The sequence below is a fragment of the Gallinula chloropus genome (genome assembly GCF_964237585.1).
Source record: "Gallinula chloropus genome assembly, chromosome: 10".
Taxonomy (NCBI): Eukaryota; Metazoa; Chordata; class Aves; order Gruiformes; family Rallidae; genus Gallinula; species Gallinula chloropus.
This window is the reverse complement of record NC_140095.1, coordinates 13359406-13383534: the sequence shown is the minus strand read 5'-3', so window position 1 is coordinate 13383534 and position 24129 is coordinate 13359406. Positions and strand designations below refer to the sequence as shown.

General features: G+C 44.6%; 1 protein-coding gene across 3 annotated transcripts; it reads left to right on the top strand.

Moving 5' to 3' along the window:
- Positions 1-1924: 1924 nt before the first annotated feature.
- Positions 1925-23990, top strand: TBC1D9B (TBC1 domain family member 9B; the record flags this gene model as incomplete). Of its 3 annotated transcripts, XM_084268488.1 has the most annotated exons (22): positions 1925-2042; positions 4549-4659; positions 7679-7797; positions 8846-9074; positions 9687-9945; positions 10579-10786; positions 10915-11127; positions 11267-11428; positions 12030-12180; positions 12573-12787; positions 13379-13496; positions 14183-14468; positions 15129-15258; positions 16431-16529; positions 16999-17067; positions 17856-18096; positions 18441-18506; positions 18659-18730; positions 19128-19178; positions 20252-20299; positions 20760-20866; positions 21562-23990. In XM_084268488.1, the coding sequence occupies 22 exons, from the start codon at positions 1925-1927 to the stop codon at positions 22252-22254; spliced, it is 3765 nt and encodes a 1254-aa protein (XP_084124614.1). In that variant the 3' UTR covers positions 22255-23990. The 3 variants fall into 3 exon arrangements, with proteins under 3 accessions (XP_084124614.1, XP_084124615.1, XP_084124616.1); XM_084268489.1 differs by lacking the exon at positions 19128-19178; XM_084268490.1 differs by lacking the exons at positions 19128-19178; positions 20252-20299 and having other exon boundaries at positions 20739-20866.
- Positions 23991-24129: the final 139 nt, after the last annotated feature.

Sequence of the window (24129 nt, the reverse complement as noted above, 5' to 3'; positions counted from 1 at the left end):
AAATAATTTGTGTGTGGGTAAAATGAGAAGTCTATCTCGACTGGCTTGCTGCAAGGTGGACCCCACTGGTGTGACCACGTCACCTAAAACTGCCAGCAGCTGCTGGGGGCCTGGCTGAGCGATGGGGATGCTGTGGGGACGCAGGCACGGCGTGTGGTGCGGTGCCCTCCCGACAATCAGATCTTTCCAGCCCTTGTGAAACTGTAGCTTGACAGCAGCAGAACTTCTTGACATGTTTTGATGTAAGTATAACACTGTATTGTAGTTACGTGGTATATGCCAATATGTTAATAGTGTATACCGGTTAGTTAGGGTTTGCTAATGTACTACATTTCAATAAAAAGCAGTTTAAAAATACAGATTTTTGTGAGCGTGGTGTCTCTCAAGATCCAGGAGGATGAGAACATCTCCCAGTGCCTCTGGGCACATATATATCTTAGAGGACAATGTGGAACAACATTGTCAAAAGCCCCATTTCCAGAGAGGATTTTCCCTGCTCTGAGGTAAACATCAGTCTGTTTTGCTATACTAGTGCCTAGAAATCTCAGGCCATTAAAGGCTGTGTGGTTCAAGAACATAGAGGAGCCACCAATCCACCTTCCCACAGCAGAGCGAGCAGGAGCAGAGAGAGTAACACAGAGAAGGATCCTCCAGCATCTTCCCCCAGTGCTTGAGCCCTTCCTGCAGCACATCCAGCCTTCAGAAACCACCATGCTGCTCCCATGTGCTGCTCCCAAGTGCAGCCATGCTGTTGGGATGAAGACAGAGCCTTGAAAGCTCAGCCAGCTAATAAATACTTATATTACAGTAGTCTACCAAGGCTCTGGCTGGGATTAGGGCGCTGCGCTGACACAGGAGATAGATCATCCCAGGGTTAAAGGATTTACAGCCTAAAGAAGACTCGGCCTTCCCACCTTCCTGGGAGCTGGGCAATAAGCACAGAGACGGTAGATGTCAACGTTTTCTGCTGCTGTAACACTTCCAGAGTTTGCAGGGAGACTCTCTAATGGTCATTAAAACAAGAATGGAGGTTGGCTAAATTACTGGGAAGCTGCTCTGTGGCCAAGAGGTGGGAAGGCACCACATCTTCCCCTCTCCCCCTGGCTGCAAAGCCCGTCCTGGGGCTGGATCACAAGCCCGGTGCGTGCTCCAGAGCTGCAACACAAGGACCAAATGAAGCCAGCTTCCAGGAGCAGGATGCTGGGCATCCCCATCCCGGCGGGGCGCAGGCTGGCTGGCGAGGCTGGTGGTGCCCAGCAGCGCACTGGCTGCGCAGCACGAAGGGTAAATGAGCCCCCGTCTCCCCGGAGGTGAGGTGAAAGCGCTGCCAGGCCTGGGTAGGAGAGCGGGATGGTTCCCTGCTCTGTGGGGTGCTGTGGCCACCTGCAGAGCTGCCTTGGGAGCCCCCTGCCAACAAATTGCTGCCTGAACAACGGGAAGGCGCATTTAAATCATCTGGCTTAGGTCAGGGCAGCTTCAGGGGGTCCCGCGGGGCGGCACGGGAAGACTCTTCAGTGGCCTGACCAACACTCCTGTCATATCCCAGCCGCCCTGGCAAAGTTCTTTCGGTGCAGGGTGCCACCGAGAGACGGAGGAGAGGACCCGCTCTGCAGGGCGCGAAGGTGAACCCCACCCGTCCACCGAGGATGGGCTGGCACCGGCCGCACCCCGCGCAGCGCGGCTCGAACCCGCCACCCCGGCGCTGCGCAGCCGCCGCCCTCGCTCCTCCGCCACAGCGGCGGGCTGGCACCGCCCCGCGGCAGCGGAGGGGCCGGGCCGCTAGAGGGCGCCGCAGCCGCCGGACGCCGGCGCGGCCCCGTGACCCGTCGGCGCGGCCCGGCCGCTCCCCCCCGCGCCGCCTCCCCGCTCCGGCCGGGCCGAGCCCAGCCCCGCCGAGCCGCTCCGCCGCGGCGGCCCCGCCACGATGTGGCTGGGGCCCGAGGAGGTGCTGCTGGCCGGCGCGCTGTGGGTCACGGAGCGGGCCAACCCCTTCTTCTTGCTCCAGCGCCGGCGCGGACACGGCAAAGGGGGCGGCCTCACGGGTGAGGCGCGGCGGCGCTGACGGGAGGCTCCGGCCCGGGCGCCTCGGGGCCGGTGCTTGGCGGGCAGCGGTGTGGGGCAGCTGCTTCCCCGCAGCCGTGTCCCCGGGTAGGGACGGGGGCGGGGGGGTGGGGGCTGAGAGGCCACGGCAGGACGGCGGTGCGGGTCCCGTCAGGGCGGAGCGGGAGCTGCCAGCCTGGGTACGGCGGCGGCTGCGGGGCTGGAGCTGTGGGGAGCCGGGGGTGGGGGGGAATGCAGGCCCCGCCGGCTGCGGCGAGTCCGTTCCGCCTTGCCCCTCGCTTCTCCTTGCTGTGTGTGAGCCCCCGGCTCCCCCCGCCCCCGTCCCCGGCTCCGGGTGGCTGCGGCAGCGGCTTCCGCTGATGTGTTTGTCCGCCCCTTGTCCCGGCCGGGCGCCCGCTCGGCCCCGCGGGATATGCCCGCTGCCTCCCGGGCTGGGACTGCGGGGTGTTGGCTGTCAGGCCTCCCGGCAGGGCTGCCGCTGCTCTGGGAGGACAAACGCCTGTGACGGGGGCGGCCGGGATGAGCTTCCCTTCTCAGAAATGGCTTCTGTGCCACACTCGTGTCGCCTGGGTTCGCTGGGGTGTTTTTTCCAAGGTTCAGAGGATGAAACCAAGACGCAGTTGTTCCTGCGTGTCTGTATGAGCATTGTGTTGTGGTTGGGCAGGGGGTGAACTTGTGTGAGGGCAGCCCAAGGAAAGCTACTCCGGTGTGTGTGTGCCTGATAGCCGTGTTCAGAGACAGAGACTGTTACAAGCCCCTTATCGCTGACCAAGACGTGGTGTTAACAGCAACAAAAAAATCCCCTCGCTCTTAAACAGCCCATTTACAGGCAAAGTGCTTGAGAATTTTGTGCAGTTTAATGAATTAGCCCAGCTAACCAGATATATTAACTGTAGAAATGATGCAGCTGATAAACATCCTTAGCATATTTCATCTTTTCACAGTGCTCAGTGTTAAAGTATTATGTGTAATGTCCCACAGCTCATTTGTGGTGTTTTGCAGGGAGGCATGTAGTTGTGTTCTGGAATTTCCCATGTTTATACAAGAAGAAGTGGCCCCTGGTGTTATTCTGGAAACATTTGAAGTGATCTGTTCTCAAATGGTTGGAGCTTTGGGCTCGTTCACTTCTTCAGCTAGTTTAGCTCTGTGAGAGTGTCTTCTTCAAAGCTCCAGCCTGTTAAAAGCCACCTGTCCTCCTTCAGGAGCTGTACCACTCCAAGCTGACATTTTAGCCTTAGAATGTAGATATTCAGCCAGGCTGGAAAGGTGTTTAAATTGCTGTTGTATCCAAGTTCATAAACATGTCTTGTTACTGGTCCATATGTCAATATTTGACACGTTCAGTACTGTTATAGGGAGTATTCAAAATGACTTTTTAATCCCTGTTCTGCCTAAAACGTTACACAAGAAACCTGGAGCCAGAAGTGAGATCCTGCTGTGCCGGATACGTACATATTTGTTCTGGGGATAAGATGAGGGTGCTGTGGATGCTGCTTCTCTTGGAAGCATTTCTGGCAGTACATTTCAAACCTATTACTTGCCTTTAGATAGCCAAGAGAGATAAAGGGGGGGGAAGTAGCATGTTTCATGATAACGAATGAGATATGGATTGGTACAATTTGCTTGCACTTCCCCAAATGATAGGGAGGAGAGCAGGGAGTTGAGCCTGGGCCTCCTGAGTAGCGGTCCAGAGAAGCTATCATGCTCCCTCTCCAAGTTCTAATGTCAGAAAACTTTTAATCAAGAGGATGTTGCAAAATTGATTTGCATTAGAGCTGCTCATAGTCCATTACCTAGAATAACAGAGGAAAGTATCATCTCAGATATTTGATTTATCTAGTAAATAGACTTAATTGAAACAAATGTATGTGCTTTACAAAATCTGATGGCTGTCAGCATTTATTCTGGCAGTGCCTGCTTTTAACATTGTATCCAAAATATTTTACCTTCTATATTAATCAAATTTTTATTTTCTGCCCTCTTTCTTTGTTTAATCAAAATAGTTCCAGAAACATCACTGAAAACTGGGAGTACGTTTTTCCAGAGCAATTTCCTTCCATTTTGGATGAGTTCTCTTACCTCATGTTTGCTCAGGTGTTGCTGAAAGATGCAGCGCTGAAAACTCTTCTGTGTTTCAGTTTAGTAGGCTTAAAAATCACTATTAGCAACAGGAACCCCACAGAGGGAAAGGACAGCTCACTTCTATTAGAAAACTCTCCTAGGAAGGCAGAGGATTATAATGAGGTTTAGCAGACATTTAATTGCCATCTAAACTTTCTCCATTACCAGTGGGATTGGCTGTAGTTGGTTTGTAGGTAATTTGCTTGCAGTGGCAGGGTCCTTGTTTTCATTTTCCTGACCAAGTGCTGCTGCTCTTCCATCACAGTGTACATGATACAAACATCAGCATGTCTCCTGTATTTTTACTTAACCCAGCTCCTTGTGTAGGCATTACACTGTTCTAATTTCTCTCTCTTTGCCTCCTAGGTCTTCTTGTAGGAACATTAGACGTGGTTTTGGATTCCAGTGCCAGAGTTGCCCCGTACCGTATTCTGCACCAGACTCAGGACTCCCAAGTGTATTGGGCAGTGGCATGTGGTGTGTATCAATGTGACTCTTGGCAGGGGCTGGGTTTGTGTTAGTCTGTTGCCAGTTTGGTTCAGATGAGCATTTACCCCACAGAGAAGTATTCTGTGCCCCAGGTAACTTTGTAGAGCTTCTGGTGGGGTAGTGGAATATGCCAGGAACAGCAAAACTTCTCAGTGTTCTTTAAGCTGTGGTTTAGGAACTTCAGGCTGTGTACAAGCTTCTGTTTCTGCAGATGGTAAGAATTTCCTTTCTTCCAAGGTTTGCAGGGTCATGGAGATTGTTCAGAGAATAAAACTGTGATGGTAAGATTGCTGTGGGATGATGAGCAGCCAAAACCTTGATTACCAGGAATATGTAAGGTCATTCAAGGTGCCAAACACTCTTTGGGGAATCTCTCCAGGTGACAGGAGATGGGACAGGGGGAAATGGCACAAAGCTGCACCAGGACAGGGTCAGATCAGATGTTAGGAAAAATTTCTTTGCTGAAAGGGTTGTCAGGACCTGGAACAGGCTGCCCAGGGAGGGGGTTGAGTCACCATTCCTGGATGTGTTTTAAAAAAAGGGCAGATCAGGTACTTAGGGATATGGTTTAGCATAGGATGGGAATAGAGGGACTTGATGATCTTAAGGGTCTTTTCCAACCTTGTGATTCTGCTCTGCATCTTGATCCAGTTTAATTTTTTTCCTGCTATTTCTGGCCTGTAATGGATGTATAGAAACACAAGCTCTGTAACATATATTATAGTGGGTTAAATATAAAAATATGTAAAATACATTACAGTTTAAAAAAAAAAATCAAGAATCCTCAACCTCTTTCACATGAGAAATTTAACTGCTGTATTAGATTGTCACAGTACAACCTTCTAATGTCTGGTGGTGAACTTTGATTAAGGCTTTAGGTCCTACTGGTCCCTAAAGAGAAAATATCTGTAGACATGTTTGTCAGACTGACTTTGTTTACAGTCAGAAGCTTCACTTCTTGCTTTGTGGTTGCCATGTAAAATCTGACCAATTGCTAAGCCCACAGATGGTGATGTTACTTTCCCTGTTCCTATCCTCTCTCCAGGCAAGCAACACAAGATTCTTCCTTGCAGAGCTGCTTGAGTTTTGCAGAAGGGAAGTTTAGAAGTTGCTGTGTGTCATAGAAACTCAGTTTCCCTTTTGAGGAGACAACACAGAAGTGAAAAAAAAATAGGCTGGCCAGAAACTGCATAGGAAAAAGCAGAATGTTTATTGGCCACACAGGGTGCAAAGCTGAAATTCTGTAGCATCTTGACACTCAAGGAGTGTGTTCTTTTTGTACAATTTCAGGAGTGTTCAGTTGATGTTCTCTGTATCAGCACAGTAAAGATATGAGGTGTATAGCAATCAGGTGGAGTTTGATAAATTATTATACTGGAGTGAATTATCTTCATACAAAGTGTTTTATAAATCCTCTCTGGTTCCCATTTTACTGTCCAAGTAAGAATATTGGCATTCACTTCAACTCCTAAAATGCATACAGCTCTCTGCCTGAATAATGCTTATAATTTATCACCTGCAGCGTTCTGGTCGTGCATCCAGCTTCAGCCTTTTGGCACTTTCTTCTTACCACTTTCTGTGTGGGAATTGGGGGATTTTACCCCTTCACGAGTCTAATGTTATTCTTAGAAAGATGTCAGTTATTGAGGCCTGGCTTATGTTGGTGATTTGTCTGCTGTCATTTGGTGAGAGATGCAGCTCATGAAAGAAAACAGAATGTGGACTTCATTCCCTTGCCATTGTTGCTGGACCTGTGGGGTTTTTCCACAACCAAAGCATCCTATAACTGATAATTCTGTGCCCTGAAAATAAGCTATTTCATATTACTCAACACCGTTTATGCTTTAAAAACATTGTCTGATGGCTAGGATAGATGTCAAGTGAACTTATGCATAGAGGCAAAAGAAAGAGTATTTCTTGTGTAATCCACAGGGCTATTCTCAAACTCAGACCCAGAGCCCTGCATTCCTTTGAGACAAGACAGCTTTTACTTGCTTCCAGGTTTTGGTTTCAGGTCCTGGAGTTATTTTTGCTTATGAAACCACAGATTAGCTGGTGTTGGGTTTTGTGGTTAGGTATCCAACTGCAACGTGAAGACTATTTCAGGGATGAAGCTGCCTCTTAAAAAACTAAGTCAGGTAGAGTAATGGCTTTAGGGAACCACTTGTGTTGTCTGCTGCTTTCTTCTTCTCAGAAGGTAGATTTGCAAGTTCCTCTTTGCCAAATTCCAGTAAATGTCTTTGATTTGCATTTATACAGTTTTCCTTTTGTCTGCATTGAACAATGTTCCTTGTTAAAAAACCTAATTGCTGTTTTTACTTCTGGTGGGGTTTTTTCTGTCTGCAAGAGAATATAGTGATAGCTGTTGATAGAGAGGAAGAAATATTTTAGTAAACAGGTCTTAAAAATCATTAACAGCAACTAACTAAGTCAGGTCTCCATAGAAAAGTTCTTTAAATTGATTATACAATGAAGCTTATAATTTGTGAACCGTTGTAGATTCAATGGTTGAAGACACCTAACTGATAGAAGATTTGCTGAGATTTTTATTTATGAGCAAAGAACTTTCTGGCACATGAATATTTTGCTTGGTTTTCATTTCAGAATTCTCTACTGGCCATTGCCCTTGGAAAATGGAACCTCTTTGTAGGTGTCAAAACTTCAGTTGTTTAGAAACTTCAAGATTCACTTGGAATCTGATTATTTTTATTCTAGAATGCCAGGAATTTCTTGTCTGGAGTGTAGGAATTCTTTTTGTCTATGGGGAAAAAAGCAGTCTGTGGTGTGCATTGGCATATAGGATGGTCTGCTGAAGCTGTGCTGATCATCCTTGGTGGCAGTGGAGACTTTTAATTAGAAACATCACATTGATGTATGTAAAATACCTTTGGCATGCGTGCAGTTGGTGGTTTGGATTTGTCCTGATCACTGTGTGGTAATTATTAGTTTCCTGAGGAAAAAAAAAAGACCTTGTTCTAATTTCTTTTTCTTCCACCCCTTCCATTAGGATCATCTCGTAAAGAGATCACAAAGCATTGGGAGTGGCTGGAGAATAACTTGCTGCAGACTCTCTCCATCTTTGATAACGAAGAAGATATCACCACCTTTGTCAAGGGCAAGATCCATGTAAGTGACATCCCGAAGGATTCCCAAATCCTGAGAAAGAAGGGGGAGGTGGTTTTTTACCTGAGGGAGGGAGTGATAGCTCCATTGCAAAACTTCTCTCTGCTCCTTTTTCAGACATACATACATGTGGAGTTATTATGGGATGCACACAGCATTATCAGGATCATGTTGCAGTCTTAACACCGGACAAATGTATTTGGTTGGGGGGGAAGGTTATCATCAGTAGATCTCAAGGAACAGCCTGCTTAGGGTGCTCCTACTAATTAATACATAATGCATCTTTAAAATCCTTGCTGATTATATTTTTGATGCAGAGAGAATTTTTAATGAGGGTTCATCTAGCAACAAATATGGGAGAGACAATTCTAGTTTGCAAGCAACGTGCTTGCCCTGCCGCAGTGGTCTAAGGGGCACCTAGGTTGTGAAGGAGCTGCAACCCAGCTTCCACTGACTTCTGAGTCAGACAGGAGTCTCTGCTTGTTGTGCAGTTAGCACACTTGAGATTCCCAGCCCTCAAATCCTCCAGAGTAGAAACTTAGAAATGCAGTTTTTCACTGATCACCAGCAATGTGAGTCTTTTTCTAGTACTCAAGTCAGAAGCTTTGTATTTTCTCTATGAGAGAGATTGTGGTCATTTGTTTTTCCTTTTGGCCAGTCAAGATCTGACAGACTGCAAAGTTCTGCCCTTCCTGGCAGATGATCTTCTTCCTGTTGAAGAAGCATGTTTGCAAGTGAAAACAGACCTCAGTCTGCCCCCACAGAGTGTTCACACTGTTACCACGCCAGCTGTTAGAATAAGCTCAGTAAACATGAATCCTTGCTGCATGTGTTGAGGAGTAGATCCCAGACTATAGACTGCCCAGCTATTTAACTGCTCTTTCTTACATGTCTTTACTGTTTCTCTGATGTGAGAGGAGAAATGATAACTGCTGTGTCATGTTGCTTCTCTCTCTTCCGGATTGCTGCTGTGACTTTTTGCTGTGTATTATGTCTGTCAGCAGGCATGTTCCCTTCCACCACTTCTCTCTCCCCTCCTGTGTCCTTTCAGGGAATTATTGCTGAAGAGAACAAAAATGAGCAACCTCAGAGTGAAGAGGATCCAGGTAAATTCAAAGAGGCTGAACTGAAGATGAGGAAGCAGTTTGGGATGCCCGAGGTGGAGAAGTTGGTCAATTATTATTCCTGCAGCTATTGGAAAGGGCGTGTACCCAGGCAGGGTTGGCTGTACCTCACGGTCAATCACCTCTGTTTCTACTCCTTCCTGCTGGGCAAAGAGGGTGAGTTATAAACCTCATAGTTATTTTCAGTTGTTTCCCATGATCTTTTTGATAAACTTGATCTTTTGCCTTTTTTTTAAGATGACGGGTTTTTTCTTTGTAGGAATCCTTTGAACTGTAGCTCAACATATAGATCCTTGCACTCAGGCATTTCAGTGATGAGTGGCTGAGTCATTTTTCAAAACATTTCTTAAATTGTCCAAGTACACCTGAAGTTTTTCTTCAACTGGATTAGAGAACCAAGCAATGTTTTGACTTCAGTGAGTTTTACTTGAAACCACCACCAAGACTCAGTATTTACAAAGCTTGAACCTCCTGAGTGCAGAGCTAATTTGCTGGAAGGAAAGAATGAAAACTTGTGTAATCGTAGTTGAAAGCACTCACTGGATCATGGGAGATGGTTCTTTTGGAACTGTGTTATTTCTAGTCTAGTTAATCCCAAAGATTATTACCAAGTAGTTCTGGAGAAAGTACAAAGAAAAGAATTGTCCTGTATAAGAGGGGAAAAATGCTGCTACACTGAGAGCTTACTTCCTGCATGAGCTTCATTTCCCATTGTTTGTTGTTTTGCCTTGAATTGTAATAGTAGGTTTTTTAAACTTTTTTTCCCAGTTACACTGGTGATCCAGTGGGTGGATGTAACCCAGCTAGAAAAAAATGCTACACTGCTGTTCCCTGAGTGCATTAAAGTAAGCACAAGAGACAATGAACTCTATTTTTCCATGTTTCTCAACATCAACGAGACATTCAAGCTGATGGAGCAGTTGGCTAACATTGCTATGAGACAACTGTTGGATAACGAGAGCTTTCTGCAGGACAAGTCCCTCCCAAAACCCAGGAAGCCTCTTAAGAACATCTCTGCATTAAAAAGGTGTGTTTCCAGCAGTGAGAAGACAGCGAACAGGATTGTAATAATAAATCTCTATTACTGTGTAGCTCCCAGGTGCCACTGGGGTTTTTGTCACACCAGGGGCTGCATTATTCAGTCATTAGCCCTCACCCTGTTCTTTTTTTTTTCCATCCCAGATTGGTAGTGAGTTACACAAACCTCCATGTCTTTCTCATGCATGACTAGGCAGTGAGAGATGGAATTTTCAACCAGAAACTGTTGAAAAGCCTATTAAAAACAAGTGAAAGCAGACAATCACATCAGCCCCTTTGAAGCTGAAGATTTATAAAAAGTAGTATACATTTTTATTGTAATAAATCCTCCTGCTGGGGCCTGTTCTCTGTGGTTCCAGAATCTGATGTGACGCTCAAGTCTCGCAGAAGCACTCGCCTGTTTTATCTTGTATTGCAGGACATACCTTGTCAGTGAAGCGTGTCTGAAGGCTGAAAGAGGAGTCAGATAAGGGGTGGCATCTCAGTTAGAGAAATGAATACTAAGAATACACAGCACAGTCTGAAGGTTGTGATTGGAATGAATACTTAACATTAGTGCCTGAGTGGGTTTTTCAAGTGAGAGAAAAACCCTCTCTGGGGACTGCTCTTTACTTTTCCTCAGAGACCTGGATGCTCGAGCCAAAAATGAGTGCTACCGTGCCACCTTCCGTCTGCCCAAGGATGAATGCCTGGATGGACATACAGACTGTACCTTGTGGACACCCTTCAACAAGATGCATATTCCTGGGCAGATGTTTGTTTCCAACAACTACATCTGTTTTGCCAGCAAGGCGGAGGAGGCCTGTCACCTCATCATTCCTCTCAGGGAGGTGGGGATTCCTTAGCTGAATATTAAGACCACAGGCCTTGTATTTTGTGTGCTCCTTGCTTTTATGTGGTGCTTTGTAGATGTAAGAGAATCTGTTAGGTCCAAATGGCCTTTGTCTTTGTCTTCTAGGTGACTATAGTTGAGAAAGCAGATAGTTCCAGTGTCTTGCCCAGCCCGCTGTCCATCAGCACTAAAAGTAAAATGACCTTCTTCTTTGCCAACCTGAAAGACCGAGATTTCTTGGTGCAGAGAATCTCTGACTTCTTGCAGAGAACACCATCCAAGAAACCCTGCAGCAGCGACAGGGAGTGGAAGTGGAATGTGCCCGATCCTGGTTGTGAGGTACTAAGGAGATAGCTGGGAGTAGTGCACCTTATAGTGTGTTACCTGTGCTCCTTACCAGCGAATGATGTGTCTCTGTTAGACAACCAGCAGAGGAGGGAGGCTACCTAAGCTCAGGTGCTTTGTGTTTTGTTGTCAGGAGGTTCCAGAGTTGCCTTCCAGCAGCCCACTCGCAGCCAGCCCCATGTCTTCTCTCAGCAATCGACCTGTCAACTTCTGTGCCGGGGAAGTGCCAACAGCCTCACAGGGACTGCTCAAGCTCTTCAGAAGGAATTCCGAGGAGCTTTTGGGACCCAAAGGAGTAAATAATATTTTAACTTAAAACACTTAACTAACTACAGATAGCTTGCAGTAGGTTGCAGATTTCCTGTCCTGCTCTGAGACTCTGAAAATCCATTTTATCCCTGGTCAGTCCTGCAGTATCACTGCTGTGTCTGCCATAGGGGTAATGCTGCATGGGTGTAACCTGACCATCAGCTTATTTTATCAGTACTGAGATACCTGAGATAGTTGACTAGAGGCTGAGGAATTGGTGTTGCTGTGCTTCTGGGATGTAAATTCATGTCTCTGAATACTTTTCTTGAGATCAGGCAGAGAAACCAGTTATTTGCTTTTTCATTAGCAGACCATGGTTCTACTTGCATCTGTGTAGAGATTTTCAAGGTGTAATGCCATTGCACAGCCTGTGTTAGCGTTGTAAAGACTTGACTTTAAGCAAGGTCAGAACTAATTCAGGACAGTGTAGCTTAGCATACCCCCTTTCAGTGAGCAGGAAGAAGGGTTTAAATGTCACAGTGCATTTCTCTTCTGAAGCGTAGGCCCGAGTATAGCCAGAAGTCACCTGTCCTACAAACATAAAAATGCATTAATCTCCTAAAATGGTGGTGTTTGTTTCTGTGAAGGCAAAGGAGAAGATGAAGGAAGAGTCCTGGAACATTCATTTCTTTGAGTATGGGCGAGGGATGTGTATGTACCGCACTGCCAAGACCAGGGAGCTGGTGCAGAAAGGAATCCCAGAGAATCTTCGTGGAGAGCTGTGGCTCCTTTTCTCAGGTAAGATGTTGTGCTGGATACTTTGACAGCTAGCAGGAATAAGCTTTCTGCACATCTCAAAGGAAAAGGTATAAATCTTAGCTCATTTCAGAAGAAAGCAATCACAAGTTAATTCCCATTGAATGATACTTAGTGGTGTTTTGGCCAAAAATATGATTGCATTCCTGAGATGATTTTCTTTGAGCATAGGAGCCTTCTCTGTCTGCATCTGAGTCTTGGAACTAGACTCTTAATGTGATATTTAACAATGAGTTTGTTACTATGATTTCATATCTATTTGTAGTTGATGAGTTCATGTAGTGCTTCCTGGCTGCCTCTTGTCTGAAACTGCGGGCACAGAAATCTGTGTTTCTGAACTGGAGAGGTGAAGCAGTGTTTGTTTGCTGTTACAGGGGCTTGGAACGAGATGGTGACTCACCCTGGTTACTATGCAGATCTTGTGGAGAAGTCAATGGGACAATACAATCTTGCTACAGAAGAAATTGAGAGAGATCTGCACCGTTCTATGCCAGAACATCCTGCCTTCCAGAATGAACTGGGAATTGCTGCCCTCCGGAGAGTCTTAACAGCTTATGCATTCAGAAACCCAACAATTGGGTACTGTCAGGTAAGAAAGAAGACATAGACTTGCCTGCCCTACATAATGGCTGTGACAGACTCAGACCTTTTCTGCAGTTTTGTGTTCAGTTTCAAACTTTGCCTTCATGCTGCCCATCGTGCTGTGAGAACAGGAAAGTAGTGATGCTGTAATACCCCTTAACTACCATTTGGATACAGAATCTAAATAGGCTTTGCATATTTCTGTTAGGCCTAATGAAAGTTTTCCTGGAGGAGCTTTCCCTAGTTCAGCAAAAAACACCTTCTGTTGCATTATGTTGTTCCGTTACAACCAAATTGTTAAAAGGATTTTAGGAAAACTTGGAAAATTCTACTTGGTCACATTGATGAATGAAAGTGCTTGACAAACAGTAGTCGTTGCACTCACTGCCTCATGACCAGAGGAACTGAAACAGGAAGGTAAATTGACTCAGGGTCATCTGTTGTCTCATACACCAGTAAAAGGTGGAAGTAGATGTGATTCTTAGTGCCAGTTTTGGTGTATTCAGGCTTCTTAAGTTTAGCTGGTCTGTAACAACAGAGCTTTCATGAAGCTCTTTGTGTTTCCTGTATCTGTGGATCTAATGCTGCCCACTCCTAGGCCATGAACATCGTGACCTCAGTGCTGTTGCTGTACTGCAATGAGGAGGAGGCTTTCTGGCTCCTGGTGTCTTTATGTGAGCGGATGTTGCCAGATTACTACAACACAAGAGTAGTGGGTGAGTCTTTGTCAGTTCATGCTGGAGCCTGGATTTTCACCTAGACTTGCCCCAGCATCTCTCAGGAACATTTTGTTGTTCAGAATGAATTAAATGTGGTGCATTTTAAAGATGGTGAAGCACAATCCTGTTCCCTTTAAAGTTGCATGTGTGTGATGGAGACACAGGTAGAGACACTACAGGCTATCAAAGTAGAACTACCTTGTAGTAACAAGGAAGAAAGTCACTAGAAATTGGTAGCAGGAGGAACTGTTAGCAGCAAGGAGGCATATCTAGAAGAAAATTACTGGGTTAATTTTTTAACCCATCTGAATGATGTATTAAATCTTTAGAATAGATTTAAAGGTCAGTGAAAGCACTGCTACATGGGCTTTTAAAGTTGGTCTGTGTTAAAAAAAGACCATAATATCAGTAGTCCTCCACCCCTCCTTTGAGGGAAAATGCATAGATCAATAGGAGAGTCTGTTTCTGTGTGTAGGAATAGTCTCTAGCTAAATATGTTATGTAGGAATGGTCTCTAAATACATTGGTTTTATTGAGAACAGGGAGCAAATCTAACTAAATGTGTTAATTTTAGTTCTGATGTTAAGCAGCTCATGTGAAGTTAAAATGAAGTCTCTCCTAAGAATTTATTAGGTTGATACCACCAATTTGAGTTCTGCCATTGGTTTGGTTTGTTTTCCCAGGTGCATTGGTGGACCAAGGCATCTTTGAAGAACTTACACGGGAGTATCTTCCACAGCTGTCAGAAAAGATGCAAGAGCTGGGAGTGATTTCCACCATATCCCTCTCCTGGTTTCTCACACTCTTCCTCAGTGTCATGCCCTTTGAGAGTGCTGTGGTCATTGTTGACTGTTTTTTCTACGAGGGAATCAAGTTCATCTTGCAGGTGTCGTTGGCCATACTTGATGCCAACATGGAGAAGTTGTTACAGTGCTCTGATGAAGGTGAAGCCATGACTATTCTGGGCAGGTACCATTCGTTGCTCTTACTTATGACTGAATAGTAACAGTACCCTTTTAGTCATCATCTCTTTCTGCCTGATTCCATCACATAGCAGGTTGCAGATAACAAACACTCTAGGATGCAGCTTGAGCACAGGAGAGATTTGCTGTTCTACAACAGCTGAAATTTAATTTCTGGCTCAAGTGTGGAGGAATCCCATCTTTCTAGAATTGCTTGTTTTGCAGCATAATGCATTCCTGCTTCTCAGCTTGAATGTAACCTCTGAAGGGTTGTTTATCTGAAATTCACTGAAGAATTCTGTCTCCCAAGAACAGATCCTGGCAGGAATTGCATTCTAGAAACATAAAACTTTATCAAGTGGGTGTCTCCCAAGTCAGTAAATGTAAGATTTTCTTGTTTAAAATGTGAAACTCTTCTATGTGCAGTGAGATCTTCAGCATACTACTCAAAGCCCACTTTAAAAAGAGTAGATATGCCAAAAATAGGGTGAAAATCAACTTTACTTCAGCTACACTGAGGGCAGCATCGTGGGTTAGCTGGGAAAAATTATATTTTCCTACATGTTTAGTTTAATGATACAAATAAGTTGGGAATAATGCATGTAGGATATTACGTCTTTTCCAGGATACTAACCCTGGAGTCTTGTATTCTGCTTTTCCCCCACAGATATTTGGACAATATAGTTAACAGACAGAGTGTCTCTCCCCCTATTCCCCACTTGCACGCCTTACTGACCAGTGGAGATGACCCACCACTTGAAATCGACATCTTTGAACTTATCAAAACATCCTATGAGGTAAAGCTCTGGCTTGGGCTTTTGCCCAAGGGATTTTTCTCTACAAACATCTAGTTTTATACTTTGTGCAGCCAGAATTTGAACAGTGCTCATAGCTTGAGCTGCTCAAGCAATGCAGATCCCAGCCTTTAATCCTCCTGTGTGGTGTTAGAGCCTAGCATTGCTGGTTATTGTGGATTACAAAGAGTCTCCTCAACGCCAGTGGAGACTGAAACCAAGACTCCAAATAAGTAAAAATTACAGAGCAGAGATTGCTTCTTGCTTTGTAAAGAAAGGTCACCCTTTTTTGTATGGGAGGCTTGTCAGTGCTATGGAATTGGGAGAGGAAATTCAAGGTTAAAATTGTGAGGAATACTGCAGAAACATGCAGACATCCCAGTTCACATGCACAGGAATCCTGTTCTGAGATCCACATTACAGTAATAGCAAAGTGACCCAAGAATGGTGCCAGTGCTGTTGAAATACCCTCGTGCTGGTGGAGGCACACCTCCTTACTCATACCAAGAGCAAACTCAGAAGGAATCTGTATCTGAATGCTGGAAAGAACATAGGCAAGAGAACTGGTGTTTGACAGGGTTTTTTTCTGCTATGCTGTGGTAAATGTGGATTCATTTCCCTCTTTATCTCCTGTTCTTCATCCTGTCCCCTTCCAGCTGCTTGCAGTCAGGCAGCTATCATTTTGCTGGATATTTTGTTTGTTCAAACCCACCATCTCTATTTGTTCTCAGATTCTTTTATAAAGGAGTGTCACCAAATTCACCTTGCTTGTCTGACCTAGTCAGTAGAAAAGCCTGTTAGCTTTGGTGTTTCTAGCTTAATCTCATGTGGGTCCTAGTTAAAAAACAAAAACAGGTCTGGAAGGAATGACAGCCATTCTGTTCTCTTACCTCTGCCACAGCACCAGGTCTGTATTTCTGTCAGTCCTGACAGATTGTTTTTCATCTGTTCTTTAGAAACCTCTGATGTTGGATGTCTCATGAATTCTGAATGACTTCTCTGAATAGGGAATAGAGCTCAAGTTTTTTCTTGTTGCCTTGCTGCTAATGAACGGCTTCTGGGGGGTTTAGATCTTCTCTGAGGGGACAGTACACTTGTAAAGGAAAATGTAATTGAGCAGGGGTTGTCCTTCCTTTAGGAGGTGATGCTGACCTGGTCTGCTTCCTTTCTTGTAGAAATTTAGCAATCTAAAGGCAGATGACATCGAACAAATGCGTTTTAAGCAAAGGCTGAAAGTGATCCAGTCTCTGGAGGATACAGCCAAGAAGAGCGTGGTATGTGTCTCCCAGATTGTGTGAGCTGCCAGATGGCATATTAACAGAATGGGGGTTCTGCTGGGAGCATCTAGAAAGTTTGTGCTGTAGTATACCCATGTTTTAAGTGACTTAAAGAATTGCAGTTCATGTGGAAAATGGATTTACTGGCTGGAATGGGGGATTTTCAGTTTTCTTCTTCACGTGGTTCTAATTAATCTAGGCAGATGAGTCGAAGTGCTTGGGAATGTGAATCAAGTACTTTGGCATGGAGGGATATAAAAAACATTGCCTAGTGCTGTCCTACTGCTTGCCTGGCATCTTGAGAAAAGCTAGCTGGCAGATGATTATTTTCCTGCCATTTGGAGAGTATGCTACTGCATTAGGGAATTTTACAGAAGGGTTCATGGCCAAAAGGGAGCATCCATATCATAATTAATTTTTCTAGCTTTGAAATAAATTGTTCACTCTCTTTTCTCCCTAACTATAGGTCCGAGCGGTGTCTGGTGACATTGGTTTCTCTATGGAAGAACTAGAAGAGCTGTATGTAGTGTTCAAGGTAAGAAGCTAGAGTGAGGAAGGATGTGTTCTGACACAGAGAACAAATATCAAATTAAGTTGAAAGTGAAGCAATGATTTTACTTAATCCAACTTATCAGGAAACAGATGTGGCATTCTATTATACATGGTGCCAGTGAGGTTGGCTCTGTCGCTATCTGATTGTTTTGTTGGGTTTTGGGTTTGTGTTTTTGTTTGTTTGTTGGGGTTTTTAGGTTTTTTCAAAGATGGACAAAACATTTTTCACAGTGTTTCAATGATAATTATTCAGAAAGACATGGTAGAGTCAGTGGAAACAAATGTCACAGAATGGGGAGCTGGGATTGACAGCTAAGTTTAAGTTTTCCATTGACTTGCTCTGTAATTGTGACAAAATTACTTAAGTTCTTTGCATCCATTTGTCAGTGTATTTTTAAAAGAGTGATATTACCCAACTGCATTTATCAGAGTCACTGCAAACTCGATTGCTCTGTGTGTTCTGTGCTGAAACCTGCACGTTCCCTTTGTAGTAAAGCCTGAGCATCATTTTATTCAAACCTGAAATCATGGGCTTTGTATTTTTTCCTTTAAAGGTATTCTTTGTGATTTGGCAGAATCCCTGTCTCTTCCTTTATTCCATATTATTTTCTAGTGAAGCAACACTAGGAATAATGGGGGAGATAAACAGCGTGTCCTGAAATGTCTCTGTTCTGCTTACTGGATGCTATTCTTGAGCTGTAACACTGTCTCTGCTCCTGTGGATTGTTGTAGTGTAGTACAATCTGACCTATTAATCCTTTCCCTCCAAAGGCAAAGTATCTGATGAGCTGTTACTGGGGGAATAACCGTGCTGCGGCTGCCCGCCGAGACCAGAGCTTACCCTACCTGGAGCAGTACCGCATAGACGTGGAGCAGTTCAAAGAGCTGTTCATCACCTTGACCCCCTGGTCCTGTGGGGCACACACACCTGTGCTGGCAGGGCGTTTATTCCGGCTTCTGGATGAGAACAGAGACTCTCTCATTAACTTCAAGGAGTTTGTGACAGGAATGAGTAAGTGGTGGCTTTGGAGATGATGGAATATTGCAGCAAAAAATGTTTCTGCCCTTTTCCAAGCAGAGAACTGAAAGGAGATAGTGGTGGTTGCAGTGTCCTGAAGGGAAGGTTGCTGCCTTACAGGAAGCCTCAGGCAGAACAAACGATGCCTTTTTCCTGGTTTGGGAAATGATAAACCACCAAGATGCAGCTTTGCTGTGGATTTCTTCACTGCTTCTGCACAGGGCTTTCTGTAGTTAGCATTTACTCACTGCATGTGAACTCATTCTGGTTTGAGCCTGTGAGCAGAGGGTGATTCTTTATCCTATTTTTCTTAAGCTTTTTTCTCCTCTCCCCCACAGGTGGGATGTACCATGGTGACCTTACTGAAAAACTCAAAGTACTTTACAAACTGCATCTGCCTCCTGGTGAGTGATTGCTTTCACATTGCTGCTGTTGAGCATGGCCTGTTCTGGCCTGCAGTTGACAAGGGATGCCTCATGAATTTTGCTAATGAAGTGGGTGATACTGCTGTTCATTTAGCTTAGAGATGTTAACATTTCCTTCTCTGTAAATACAGCTCTGAATCCAGAGGAGGCAGAGTCTGCTTTGGAGGCCACGAGTTATTTCACAGAGGATGTTACAACAGAAGGTAATGCAAAACTTGCTGCCTTTACCTCTCTGTTCAGTAGTTCCATGTGCTGTGAATGGTGATGTTTTGCAAGGCATGGTCTCATGGTGGCAGCATGTTAAGATTGCCAGTGTGTTTGAGCTTGCTGTCTTTCCCTCATGGGAAAGAAGGTTGGAGCTTAAACTCTCAGTGCCCGTTTCATGCAGAATACAGCATGCTCTGAAGCACTGTCATAGACAGACTGCTGAGGAGGAGCAGTGTGCTTTTACCAGCCCCTTCCTCCCACCATGATTTAGGTTTTTCATGCAAGTCTCATTGTCTCTCTTCTTGTTTTTGTTTCCTTCTCTCTGTCTGTCTGTCCTTTTCTTCTGTTTTATCTGGGATGTTGTCCCCTCAACCCCTCTTTCTGCTGCTCAAGTATCTCCTTTTGTCTCAGAGCTGGATTTCTGCCTGCACTGTGAGTCTCAAGGTCAGTCCATGGATTCTGTGAATGTATTGAGCATGGCTATACTGCTGATATCATCTGCCAGCCACCCATGTGCTATTTTCAAGACTCTGAAGTTGTTGCTGCTATTCCTCTCTTATGACACTCCCACTGTGAATACAGTGCTATAAGGAATTAGAGATCTTTCATTATATTCTACCTATTGAGTTTTGTCCTGGCTCAAAATAAGTTCTGTCTGGCTTCTTTCAGTGGAATCTATCTCACTCTAGAAACTGGCAGAGGGAGAACGTGCTCAAAGCAGAGTGTGGGGTGCTAGGCTGGCTGGCCTGGGTAGATACCACTGTGCCTTCTCTGCAGCCTTCTAATTTAAAGGAATAAGGATGCATGCCATTGAATTGTAAAACTGTTAGTAGGCTAATTTACTGTATCCCTAAAGTATAATTGTAGGGCTTGTCAAGTATAGAATCAAAGCATATCAATTGTGTTTACCAAAATATAATAGTGCTCAAAAAATAACCCTATTTGTGTAAGTAGACGGGGTAGTGGTCCTGTTGGTGCTAGGTGGCTGACCTAACAGAGTTGAGCCACAGCTTCCTATGTAGCCTGGTGATGATCTGGGGAGCCAGAAGCAAAGTTCATGAAGTTGGACTCTGCAAACTGCTCCCAAAGTGCCAGTTCAGTCAGTAAATAATGGTGAATGTAGATACTAGTCACACATGTGATCAGTAGTGGTTTGGTTTTTTTCCATTCATTATCTTGCTTTGGGTAACCAAACTTCTTCATCTTTAAGCCATCATGTTGCTTAGCTGACTTTCATATCTGTGCTTCACCCCTTCTTTTAAGAGGTCTGCACTCTACCTCAGATCTTCAACCCGCTTTTTCAGTGTGGCTTTTTATCCAGTTCATCTCATCAGCCTCTTGTTTCCATCCTGTTCTGTTTGCTCCTCCAAGCATGATGTGGGAGTGTGAGATCTAACTTCTATTGAATATATTCTTGTATGAATTTAATTTGTACATGAGGTGTCTTATGTTCTTCATGTGTTGTATTGCTGAAAAACAGCTATTAATCATTCTTTTATGATGCCATAATTTTTTAGAAACCCAAGAAGATAAAGGGAGGAGAAATGAGAATGGTCCAGAGAAAGGTAATTTCATCATACATAGACCACAGTCTAGTCTTGTCTCTCTCATATTGTGAACTGTTCATTGACTGTTGCTTTATCAGTGAGACCTGTCAAAGTGTGCCTCATTGACAGAGGTGAAGTGGGATGTGAGCTGGAAAATAAATCTCTATTATGCCTTACTGCTCTGACTCTTTTACATACCAAGATCATAAGATCATGACATTTGTAAATCATGTTTGATCAGTTGTCAGCTTGCAGAGTTCATTTATGAGAAGTCAGGCTGATGCACCAGTGTAGAATTTTCTCTCTACTGAGCTGGGTCAGATAAACCAGCAGAAAAATAATGCAACCTTCCTGGTAGCTGCTTTCCTGAACTGTCAATAAAACCTGCTTCCAGCCTGATGGTTGCTGACACAGCATTGACATTTTAAGTCTGAAACTATTAACTACCTGACAGCAGTGGCTTGGTCTTTCCTTGCAGAGGAGAAAGGTACCAGTCCACAGGACTACAGATACTACCTAAGAATGTGGGCCAAAGAAAAAGAGTCCAAGAAAGAAACCATTAAAGATCTCCCCAAGATGAGCCAGGTAAGAAGTGAACATGAAGGTTTCCAGTTAGATTACTGACAGCTTAGTGGGGAATTCAGCAGTATGTGCAGCCATTTTTCCAACGTACTCAGTCCTTGCCTGTAGACTTCCCTGCTGTTCTGGTCTGGTGAGCTTTAGAAACTTCTAATTCCACACATTTGTGTTGAATACCTCAATGGATATGGACAAAGTGCTTTGTTTCCACCAGTCAAATACTTGATTCTTTCTGCCTCCCAGATCAATTTTTCCTGTAAGAACTGCAGTTTGTGTTTTCCCCCCAGTGCAGTATGGCTCAAATACACCATCAGTCAGATAAACTCGTTTGGCTTTTCTGGTTTTGCATTGCCTTGAGTTACAGTTGCTTGTGAGAGCAAAGAACGTGGTTACAGGAAAGAGAGTCTGATGACTGATGTCATCTTTTCTGTCTTTTAATTTCCTTGGTGGGTGCTACTTAAACCAGTTTGGAGAGGCTTAAAAGCTGACCACAGAAGAGCAGCAGAACAGAAGCAAAACTTCAGGTTTTCTTAGGTGTGAATATGTGATTACTCTGTTCATGTGTCAGCAAAAACCCCACCACTCAGTTTAGCCACTGTATTGGTGGGGAGTTGGTGAAGATGGTGCCTGCTGCTTCCCCTGCTGCTGTCAGATTTTTTTTCAGCCTGAAGTAGGATTTTTTTGGTGTTTGTCTTTTAAAGGAACAATTCATAGAGTTGTGCAAGACCCTTTACAACATGTTCAGTGAGGACCCGGTGGAGCAAGAGCTGTACCATGCCATTGCCACTGTAGCCAGTCTCCTCCTGCGAATTGGGGAGGTTGGAAAGAAATTCTCCAACAGGCCCATGAGGAAGTCTGAGGACTGCAAAGCAAACAACACCCAGGACCCTGTGAGTGAAGAGGAGTCGTCAACATCTGAACAGGGTCAGAATTCAGCAGTGGAGCAGCAGCCCCAAACTGACCACGAGGACAAAACCTGCGGAGGTGCTCAGCCTGAAAAAGCACAGCAGGAGAGCCAGACTCTAGGAGATGGGTCAGGAGAAGGACAGGGTTCTCCTTTACAGCTGCTATCAGATGATGAAACCAAAGATGATATGTCCATGTCTTCCTACTCCATGGTCAGCGCGGGCTCCCTGCAGTGTGAAGACATAGCAGATGACACGGTCCTGGTTGGTTGTGAAGGCAGCAGTTCGGCTGCCAGGTATGGTAGCACCATCGATACTGACTGGTCTATCTCCTTTGAGCAGATCTTAGCTTCCATGCTGACAGAGACAGCCCTTGTAAACTACTTTGAAAAAAAGGTTGACATTCTGCAAAAGATCAAAGATCAGAAGAAGGTAGAGAGGCAGTTCAGTTCATCCAGCGACTATGAACTTTCCTCTGTGTCAGGGTGAGCTCCAGAAAGTGGGAATTGTCTCTGGGAGATACAACAGGGAGATAATGTGGCAGATGGCAGGATGGTTTGGTAGTTTGTGTTTGGGGTTTGGTTTATTTTATTTAATCAGAGACCAGTAACTACACAATTACAATAGATTTCCAATCGATAAGGGACTTCTGACAGTGACTGTTTTGTGTAGGTGCTTCTTTGGCTACTCTGGCTGACAGAATTAGATTTACATTCTCAAGAGCCATTAGAACCTAATAGCCCCTGACATATATAATTACCACCATAAATTATGCATGTCTGCCTTTTGCTGTCTTTTATTTTAATGAAGTTTTATTTGGGACAGTAACTGCTCCTTGCCTGCCCTTGTTTGCTGTAGGTTCCTGGGTACCTCACACAGCAGATGCAGCCTGGCTTGAAACCACGTTTGCCTCTGGCTGCCGCTCTGAGAGCTAATGCAGTGTAGTCCAGTGCTATAGGACCCCGACCTAGAACTAGTCTGTAAGTTCTTTAGTGCTGTTCTGTGACTCAGCAGCTATAATGCAAGTGCACCCCACAGCTCCCAGCACCCCAAGGTGTAAACACGGACGTTTCTTAGATCTGCAGGTTTCTTCCAGATGGGATTTGGCATTGTCACAGTGTATGATCATTTACCTTCTCCTTCAGCACTTTGGGTTTTTCCAACAAACCTGTTTTCCTAGCATTTTGTTTTCTAATTCTTTGAAAGTCATTGTTTTTAGTTTGTCTGGGAAGCCACAAGCTCTTTGACTTCAGTGCAGAAGGTAGTATTAAATCAGTCAGTGGGCTCGTGACGGTTATAATGTTCCTAAATTAGAAGTCAGTGAATCAGCCTCAGTGTTACAGACCAGTGACACACTGGTCTGCTGGACTTTCCCTTGTGGTACAGAAACAGTTGTGGTTTCTTGCTGATTCTCTGTTTTTATTAGCTAGCAATGGGTCCAACTTTTAAGACCCTTCCCCTAAGAATACTGTGATCAGTCAGCTCTCACAAAAGCTTGGGGCAGGAAGATGTGCAGGAGGGTTGTGCCACCTGCAGCTGCTCAGGGTGTCCTTCCTGCACATCTCTTGTACAAAAAGTCTCTTAAACTACTACGCATCAAAGGGCATTTATACCTAAAGAGGATGAATTCAAAGCCGTGTGGCCCTCTGATCAGCCGTGATGGAAAACCTCAACAGACTAGATTTCTTTCCAGTTAGAAACAAAATAACTGGAACTGCTCTCTTAAATCAATTAAGACCAGAAGAAACAAAGAGTTAGCCTGGTAGTAGGGCATGTGCTCTGAGGAGGGAGAATTAATGCTGTTCCTAGACATAAATTCATCTCAGTATGCAGGCATCTGCCTTGCAGTGACACAGTGAGAGATGCTGCTGCTTGGCAGGGGCAGACCCTGCACTGAAGGCGAGGTTTGCTGCAGCTTTTGGCTGGTTGGATATAAAGGATGGGAGGACATGGATGGGTGAATATTCCTGTTTAACACTACTTTGGTGTGCTACTCAGTGTTAATTCCTCCTTGTGACATTCTCTGTATGTATTCACAGCTGGTATATATTTCTTATTTCTCTGCCTCCTCTGTCCTGTACCACTGGAGAGCAGCCATTAGTAAAACTGCTTTTACTAATTATTCAGTAATTTATTGTAATTTTTTTAAAGTATAAATAATACATGTGATTTTACACTGTCTGTCTTATCAGTCATGTACCCAATAAATGAACCTGAATCCTACAGGCTACCTTGACTGCCTTTTATGTTTGTGATCTTGTGGAGTATTTGCTTGTGCTTTGTCTGTGGTGGTTACCTGAAAGAGCAGACTGGGGGTGGCTGGAGTCTGGTTTTTCTCTCTTTCTTTTTATTTGTGTTTTCTTT